This window comes from Crocodylus porosus, unplaced genomic scaffold (genome assembly GCF_001723895.1).
Source record: "Crocodylus porosus isolate Cpor-Errol unplaced genomic scaffold, CroPor_comp1, whole genome shotgun sequence".
Classification (NCBI taxonomy): Eukaryota; Metazoa; Chordata; order Crocodylia; family Crocodylidae; genus Crocodylus; species Crocodylus porosus.
In genome coordinates, this window is record NW_017728925.1 from 1,810,502 (window position 1) to 1,820,371 (window position 9,870).

General features: G+C 43.7%; 1 protein-coding gene across 3 annotated transcripts in view; it reads right to left on the reverse strand.

Annotated features, from left to right (window-relative positions):
* PNPLA7 (patatin like phospholipase domain containing 7) overlaps nucleotides 1-9,870 on the reverse strand; it is a 257,027-nt gene that overhangs the window by 64,422 nt on the left and 182,735 nt on the right. For all 3 annotated transcript variants that reach the window (XM_019540522.1, XM_019540520.1, XM_019540521.1), the window contains exon 26: nucleotides 7,929-8,047. In XM_019540522.1, coding sequence (XP_019396067.1) covers nucleotides 7,929-8,047 — 119 coding nt within the window. The remainder of the gene's footprint in view (nucleotides 1-7,928; nucleotides 8,048-9,870) is intronic.

Here is a 9,870-nt window from a genome sequence, read left to right on the forward strand (position 1 = left end):
AGGAAAGAGAGAGAGGAGCTGCGAGGGACCCTGGCGCCGGATTGGAGGGATCTCAGGATCCAGATCTCATCAGACCTTACCTTAAGTCCACGGAAACGACGGTGAGTGCTGGGAGAAGCAGAGCCAGGCTGCAGGCGGGAGCCGTGCTCAGCATTAAGAACTGGGGATGCGCCGTTGAGCCGGAGGGGCTGCAGGTGGGAAGACCCCGCCCCAATCCCTGAAAACACTGGGGGACTTCAGGAACCCCAGGAAAAGGGACGCTAAGGGCTGAGAGAGCAAGCCCCAACAGCAGGAGAGCCGGGAAGCCTGTTCACTGAAGCCTCACAATAAAAGGAGACAGGTGGTGGTGGTAACAAGCCGCTAATTAGTCAATTAGCGGCTTATGAGAACAAACAAACTTTTCTTTTTTCTCTGTCAATTATGGGGAGGGGAGCAGGCTAAGACTCTGGCATGACTGAGAAGCCCAGAGACTCCCTTTTGCAGGGCTGGGGGGTGGAGATCCTCTGCTGAATACAGAGGGTGACCCAGCGGAGACCCCAGGGTTAACCCTTAGGATGGTGATTCCCCTCTCCTCTAAGAGGGGATTTCCCTGTAAACCGGCAAACCACTGAATAAAAGCAGAACAAAACAGAACCAAGTTATTTCAGCGTAGTACTTCCAGCAGATACTTCCTTTGGTAATAATCACTTCCTCCCAATTTAATTTCTTTAAGATCTAAGTCATAGCAGGCGGGAAACAAGAGCATAGAGGAGCTATTCCACACATGCTGACAGTCTTCATAAATGATCTGGACACTGGTGTCAGAAGTAGACTGGCTAAATTTCCTGGCTATACCAAAGTTTGGGGGAGAGCCTGCACACTTGAGGATTGGCTGGTGATCCAGGCCAACTTCAACAGGCTTACAAGGTGGATGGATGAAAACCTGATGGCATTCAGTACGGAGTAATGCATGGTGCTCCAACTCGGTGGTGGGGGACGGTATGGACACAGACCAGCATCACACTTACCGGCTCGGCAATGCTACACCTACTAGCACCATGACTGAAAGATACTTGGGGTCATCACTGACCACAAGATGAACATGAACCACCAATGCAATACTGCAGCTGGCAAAGCGAACAAAACTCTACCGATGGATCTCAAGCAAGACCCAGGATGTCATCCTCCTGCTGTACTTGGCCTTGGTGAGGCTGCAGCTGGAGCACTGCATCCAGTTCTGGGCTCCACAATTTAGAAAGGCTGTGGAGAAGCTTGAAAGAATCCAGAGAGCCACATGCATGATCAGAGGACAAGAGAATAGGCCTTATGAAGAGTGGCTGCAAAGCTATGGGACTCGTCAGCCTGGAGAAGCACAGGCTCAGGGTGACTTGTAGCAGCCTATAAGTACATAAGGGGTGTGCATCAGGATCTGGGGAAACACCTGTTCAGCAGAGCACTCCAGGGGGATGACAAGGTCCAATAGTCCAATAGTCACAAACTCCTGCGAGACCATTTTGGCTGGACATAAGGAAAAACTTCTTTACTGTCTGAACCCCCAAGGCCTGGAACAAACTCCCCACAGAGGTGGTGCAAGTACCTACTCTGGATACTTTTAATAAACATTTGGAGGCTTATCTTGATGGGATCCTTTGACCCTAGCTGATGTCCTGCCCCTTGGGCCAGGGGGCTGGACCCAGTGATCTACAAGGTCCCTTCCAGCTCTAATGTCTATGAAATCTATGAACATGCTCAAAGATTTACAAACCACTGACGGTGACCCTGCATTGTGCAGTATGTACAAGTTTAAACAATTTTAAAGTGCTATTAAAACTGAGCAGACAGACAGCGCATGCTGTTACAGCACTTCCAATCGAGCCAAATGCATAAAATGACTGCAGATGAAAGGGAATGAAAAACAAAAAGGAAGGGCAAACACACACATTTTCAAAATGGCTGAGGTGTAACAATGCAGTCAGGCACCCAGGGTAACTGCTACACATAGGGCAGCTTCCAGTTGCTGCCACATGACACAGCTACAATTTTTCCATGCCCCGCCCCGCTAAGTCAGCACCTAGTGTAGCTGATCTGGTCACCCCATCCTAGTGATCCTTTTCTATTTGCAGTGGTGTAACATTGGGGTATTCCAAAGTTCCATACTAGCACCAATGACCAGTATATTTACTAATTTGATACTAAAAATGATGTTAAAGTCATTTGTGTTGCAGCGTAAAACATACTAAAGTTAGGCTTTAAAATTGAACTTTCACAGCTTCCTATGCAGAACTGCACTGAGTGAAGAAAAGTTCTTGTAAGGAAAAGCCCAAAAACCAGTGCATGGTATATCATTAAAGTTTACCATAATTCATACACATGACCAAAGGTTGGGGTGAAGGGGAATTAAGGCTTCAGAACAACCATAAATCTGGTGTTTCCTATTTGAACAGTGTATGCTTTTCCCACCTAAACAACATTATTTTAACCTACATTTTTTAAAATTTATTTTCCTGAGCTGTATTTTCTGTTTTTAAAGAACAAAAATATTTTACTAAGGACAGACCTTCAGAACTGCAGCATACGCTTCTATCATGTGTGCTACAAAACTAAGGTAATGCTAGCTGGCAGCATCAGAAGGCTATTATCCTAGAGCAAATGGACAGCTCTGCCCAGATGGAAAAAGGCACATCTAAGGGACCTTCATCCCATCCATCTTTTCCTCTCTTTCCTGTCCCAAGTGGTGCTCTCCCTGAAAAGTGTGCATTTGGAGAGGGGAGGAGCAGATGGGTCTTCTTGGGCCTTATCATGGGTCTGGAGAAACAGCTGGGCAGGGGGCCTGGCTCAATTCTTTTACTCAAACACCTGGGATGCCTATATATGTGCAGCGAGGCTGCTCTGACACACTGTAACTACAATGCATCAGAGAGGACTCAATCAAGTGTGCTGGACCATGGTAATTACTGTGCTCCGGCAGACTCCAGTCATGTGTCACCACCCCCATGCTGAAAAATGGCAGAAGGAGTGCTTTAACTTAAGTTAAAGTATGCCTGCTGCCATTTTTCAGTGTGAGGACGCTGATACACATGACACTCCAGGCGCTTTAATTAGAGCACCTCAGAGCCACTCTAATTAAAAAGTGACCCCACCACACACACACAGCTGCTGGAGTACACGTATAAACAAACGCCCCAGGAATTTAGTGGTTCTTGCCCCTGCAGTGCCTCCAAAGTGTGTCAGATATGAATGGGGCAAATGTTCTGGTACCAGGGGTAAGCCAACCCAGCCTTCTTCCCCCTTCCAGCTGTTGCAACAGCACCCATGGGCTCCCATTACAGTGAGTACAGGTTCTGCTGCTGCAGCATCTTCACAAGATCACCCTGAGAATACTTGTGTGCTTAGCTACAATTTTGTCAGCCTGCCAGAATGCTCTGGAGCAACGCAAAGAAGAGAAGAAAAACAGTGATTCTTTTCTCAGCCAAAGCTGAATGGAATTGCACGGGACAAAGAAATGGCATTTCTGCTGCCAGTGGTTTATCCCCTTGCTGAATACCAATGACCTCCCAGAAAATAGAAATGTGAGAGCTTTTCAAAGAAAAGGAGACAGAATGTTTTAAAATGGACACTGTAAGGCAACCTAGATATAGGAGTCACTATCAGATCCCCCACAGTAATATGGATAGGGTGAGATGTAACAGTGAACCTGCGAAGGACACAAAATGATACAGGTGGGTTACCTTCAGAGGGTGCAGAGAATTTCAAAACGAACCACTGCCAAGTTACAAATGGCAAAGAAAAGGCCAAAGAGGCACCTTATTCATAAAACCTTCATTATAACCTTAGGTTTCCCACACAACCATCACATGGGCCACCTTACACGTTTACGTGAACTCTGAATATCTGCTAATTCTCTTGAGGTTGTAAATAAGGTTTTGTGTTAGTTGGCCTGGGACATAAATGTATCGTAAGTAATGTAACGCCTGATCTAATGAAGGGAAAAGGCAGCTAGTTATGAAGAAACACATTCCTTCCCATCACTGGGGGGACAAGTTGTGAGGGTGCCATGGCATGGCCACATGATTTGGAATTTATTTCCTTTTATTGGTTTTTCATAGGGAATGAAGTGTTACCAATATGCAAATGTATTCCTTTTTAAGTTTTGGTTTATGAAGATTATTAAAATTTGCTTTCAGTTATTTCTATCTACTTCCTGTACTTCAGAGCATATTAAAAAACACACATCATCAGACCCCTGAGATTAATTTGTAAAATCCCGTTCAGCTCTGAAATGGCTGCACCGGCTCCTTCTCTTCTGCTATACCTCCTTTACAAGCAACATCCATCTGTCTCCAGTATGGCTGGGAAACATCCAAAAAACGGCTGAATGCAAGGTGGGAAGTACTCTCCAGCTCCTAAGATGTCATGCAACCATTGACATTTTAATCCAAACCCTGGATGCCTCATTTCTTTCAGATGATTAATTCTCCTTCTACTGATAGAACAACCTGACATATATGCATCACGTGTGTTACCACATCCTCTTATCAAGCTGAATTACATCTGATGTGCATTCTCTTGGGCATCTCTACAGAATAATAAAGTTGGACATTTCATTATCAGATACTTTTCTATATCACCAACAAAGACAGATGCATTGGACCAAAAACTCACCCCTGGAGTAACTGCATTACAATCAATAATGAATTTGGCCTGTTTCATAATTCTGTTTACAGCAGTTGCATCCATTACCCATGAAACCATCTTTATTCAAACCAAAGCACTGTTTTCTGAATCCCGAAACATTCCCAAATGACTTTATATTAAATCTGGGGGTTATATTTAGGCTTTCTATTGATATTCTGGTTTCAAAGTGGTTTTGCTCAGGCAGCTGTAGAAAAGCAGAGGAAGGGTGGGCTTTATGGGGGAAGGACAATGCACATGAAAGTCTTCTCTGGATTGGGCCAAGTCTCTGTCACAGATTTGGCCTCTCATTGCTGAGAAAGAACTTACGAAGGGAATATTTTTTAAATTAAAACCCCCTTCTTCCTTCAAACCCCAGGATGTTTCTAATCAAAACTAAAGTTATCACTTCATAAAAGGGAAATGCTATAATTTTAGCACAGTATCAGTTTGACTTGTTATATTTTTATACTAACAAGAGATAGAGAACAAGCAGTGTTTCCACACCCCCTTTGTCATGACAAACTGCAAAGATAATTACTAGGAAGTAGCTTGGGTAAAACCTCCCAAACTGACATCCACGGAAGAAGCCAGGCAAACATTCCAGAAATAACAGCCAAACAATTTCTATTACCAAGATTACAGAACAATGCCATTTACACTTTTTCCAGTCCGCTGTGGCTTTACACGACATCTGCATTTAAATCACTGTGACTAAAGTGATCTGTGTTCCAAGAATAAGGAAAGAGGATACTTAATGTAAAGACTAAGCAGGTGACAAAAGCCTGTGTAGCCTTCTGTCAAAACAAATTTCACTGGGAGTGGCTTTATCCACAAGAAGTTTAAAAATACCTATTGTACAAGAGTTTCTGAAGTCACCTTGCCAATAATGATGGGGACGCAGAAGCTTACTCTATACATGTTGCTGGGCTCTAGACTAAATGTGAATCTTGAAATAAAGGCTTCTACAAATCCCAAAGCAGCTTTGCTTTTTCTCAAAAAGTCTGAGCTACAATCTCACTCTTTAAAATTCAAAAAGTGCATCTTTCACCTAACTGCTGTCTAAATAATGAATCATCTTTTGAACTGGCATCCAAGCACCTTTCCATTAAAAGTATAGCAAACACTATGCATATACCAGTTTGGAAGCCTGGGAGCAATGCTTTGGGCTTTGACACAAATGATCTCTTTACTCACAGATCAACTGAGCAACGGAGATGATTCCTGGGGATTTCAGGGAAGGACAAGAGAATAACACTTATGTCTAACCACCTGTTTTAAAGTATTATTGGAGGCTGGGCTATCCACACCCTCTTCTTGGATGGGAGACTAGAAATGGAGCTGCAGCCCTCAGAACAAGGTGAAAGAGAAGAAAATGGTAGAGATCTTCAAAGGTAAAATCTACAAGATACAAATTATGTAACAGCTTCTTGGCAAAGTAAGAGCTGTAAAGCAGGAAGACTGTAGCCTGCAGCTTGCATTACTGGAAGAGGCATCTTTAAAAACAATTCAGCTAACCCACTTTTCAATCTAATTCCCTCAAGACCTTTCAGTTGCACAATTTACTAACATGAATTGTGCATACACGCTCAGCAAACTGATGGTAAATATGCCCTGGGCACGTTCCTGAACAAATACCACCTATTTAGCAATTCTAAACGCAACTGAAGATGAGTGAAGTCATTTGGGTTTGTGAATGAGAACAAAGATGCATCAACCAAGCAAGAAGCAAACAAGCTCTCTCCAGTCTCCACTTTTGAAAACCAGCAGGTTGTATCTAATAAATTAACAACAGAACACGGAATAAACAAGTTGAGGTCCCAGATCTGCTTCTATGTTCCCTTTCTAGCACTGGCATTGAGCCAAATTGTATTTACAGAAGAAAAGAAGAGGATATCAAGTTTCTGGAATGATCTTCATTGCCAGAAATATAGAAGCAAGCTATGTTCTGGAGTGACGCAAGCTGTCGCGTAAAAGGGAGACACTAAATAACATGTAATAAAAATGAGTGCTCTGTACCATCTGGCAAAACATCCTCATCTCTTATGTATTTAGCAGGATGAAAGTTCTCCTTGGGCTCTCCAAACTGAGCAATTGCTCTCTTGTTTTTCATTATTCAATGAAATTCAGGCCACCACTCAGAAGGCCAGAGAAGGATGATCTTTAAAATTTTAACAAATGAGGAAATTAAATAATATCTTCGGGTCAGAAAGATGTATGGGTGAGCAAGATAATGACATTACTACCAACACCCAGAGAGAGAATGGAGGGGCTGGCAGCCAGAATGTCAGATGACTAATTAGCCAGGCTGGAGTGCAGGAGACAGGAAAATTCTACCCCTCGCTATTCTGAATATTCCCTCCAAGAATACCCTGGCCCAAGCACAGAAGTATGACATTTCAAGAGTTTTAAATAGACAAAATGCTTAATGAATAAATAGCTTCCTATGAATTGGGAGAGAAGAAATCTCCAGGTTGCTAATTTATAAAAGAGCTGAGAGTCCATGGCTGGTGAAGAGTAAGACTAAAATGAAACCTGGGCTTCTTGAAGTAGAGAAATTTGTGTTTCTCTTTTATGGCATGCCTACGTTTGCCCCAAGAGAAAGCTTTAAGAAAGAACAACATGATTCTTGAAGGCATACATTGTAGAAAAATACGCACATGAACAATCTACTAAAAGCCCACTAAGACTCTGGTTAGAATTCTAATGGGAAAGAACTGTGGTGGCTCAATGGGTGATGGTTTGGTTGCGTCTGAAAGACTGTCCTTTTCTAGTAAAGTAAGCTTTTCAGAAACCAAAAAATGCAGGGAAGTTTCCGTCATGCTATAAAAAACAGCATGTTAGGGTATGAGCCTTTCTTTGTGATCAAAAATTATCTAACTTCTTTTGAGGGGTCTGAAATACTTTCAAAACCAAAACCTGCAATGGGACAGAAGCATCATTTGAGACTAAAAAAGCAGAGAGAAGTCATTGTGCTGCCCTGTGTCACATCTCAATACTAAGACCCATGGAAAAGAGAACTCTCACTTAGGAGAAAGCTAAGATGTGTGTGCTTGTTAAATACAGCCTCATATGCAGCAAATGGAGTCTTTTGCTACTGCTACTCACACATGCACAGAAGGTCACTACTGCCTCAGGCTCATGGGACACTCCTGGTTGACCCTGCCAGCAGTGATGCCTCCAGTCGGGTGACAGTGTATTCGCCTTGCAGCACTCAGGGAGATATAGAAGGGCTAAAGCCCTTCATAGCACACAAAGAAAAACATTATGGCACCTACCTTGCCCCACCACCTCCAAGCACTAATGCGATGGCATTCCCAGTCAGAACACGAGCAAGTCGTGAGAAGTCAGAGTGACGATCTGGCGGTTTCTGACACACTCGTTCATACATTTCTACCTGCAGGAAACAGTGCAAAAGGAAGCGTGTGAAATCAGTTTCAAGCATGGATACTTATAACAGAAACATAACCGAAGGAAACAGCCTGTCTGGTAGCCCCCAACATCTTGTACACCTGTGAGCAATGGCAGAACCTGCAAGTCTAACATCAGTCTCTACAGTGACAAGAGAAAACGCATCACCAATCAGTAGAATAGCTGCAATATCTACTGTCACTCACTGATGAACAGATACTATTAATACAAAGTACTATGAGGGAGTGGATGGCTATACTACCAAAGACAAGGCACAAAACAAGAACCAAACAAGTACAGTAAAAGCTGTGTTATCCGCCACCTTACAAGCTGGCATGCTCTATTAACTGGCATGCCGGCTTGTAAGGTAAAAACGAAACCAGAAATGCCCACTGTGGCACTTCCAGTTTTGCCGAGCCCCCACAGCCCAGGGCAAAGCAGCCTGCGCTGCCGAGCCTCATGGCCCGGGGCATAGCAGCCTGCACGGGGCCCGTCTCCCTGTCCCTTGGGGCCCATGGGAAGGACAGCGATGCAGCAAGACGGGCGGCAATGCCCCAGATGCAGCAGGAGAGGCAGTGGCCCGAACAGGCAAAGACGCCTGTTCAGGCCTCTCAGTTAACTAGCATATTTTGTTATCCGGCACCCCCATCCCCCATGGGTGCCGGATAACAAAGTTTTTGCTGCACTACACATTATCTCTCTCTACCTCATACCTCTGTAACAAGTGGCAGAATTTCTGGATGGCACACCACCTCCCCTGGAGCTGTTCTGTTCTGGGCTGTGGGTATAAGGTTACTGGGGAACTTCTGCAGTTCAGCTCTTTTTGACCACAGGTTCTCAACCAAGGAGCTGTGAATAGGTTGGAGAGTCACAGCCACCTTTCTCTTTTAGAGATGGCAAGGCGGGAAGGATTCTAAAAAGTTAACCTTGTGTAATATGGGGGCACAGTATAGAAAAGATGAAACAACTGATTTCTGACAAATCTAACACACTTGGTATCCAATCTTTTCTTCGGGGCTTTTAGCTGGATTAATCCAATCCCCCATCCTTTGGAAATTAGCTCCCCACCTTCTGCTATTTTCTTTGCAATCTACTCCTCAACTGTCAGTCCTCCTATATGTAGTCTGCTGTTTCTGGGTCTCCCAGATCTTCCTTCACCCCAAGCTGGTTAGCTAAACTAACCAAATAATCCCGAACTCTAATAAAATGAACCTGCAGTGTCCTTTTAGACCTTTAGATAATCAGTGTTGTACATCACTGCCTAGTCTCAGCAGCAGGCCAGCTCACCATAGTATTTCAATATTTGACAGCTCCCCAGAGAAGTCAGTCATATCTTTAAGTGACCCCATTAAATGTCTGAATAAATGGCAATGCCACCGCCCATGCAGGCATATACTATTACCACTTGTTTGTTTCTTGCCTCTTTCATCCTCTCATCTCTCTATCCTGTCTCCCACTAGAACCAAGATCTTCCTATTTCACCCTCCAAATCCCAACAGGAAGTAGTAAGGACCTAGTTTTTTAAATTCTTTCAAGTGAAGTCCTTTGTATATCAGACTATTTACTCTTCCAATCCTGCAATAGTCCTGAGGAAATAAAGGAATTTTGACACACAGCTAAAAGAATAATAGTCCCCAGGCAGTTAACAAAAGAATGGAATAAATCTTAGGAAGGATGGGGAATTAAGGACATGAAATATAATCCTTTGATGTTCTAATCATTTTCATAGTTTCATAGTTTCTAGGGTCGGAAGGCACCTGAGTAGATCATCTAGTCTGACCCCCTGCCATGGCAGGAAAAAGTACTGGG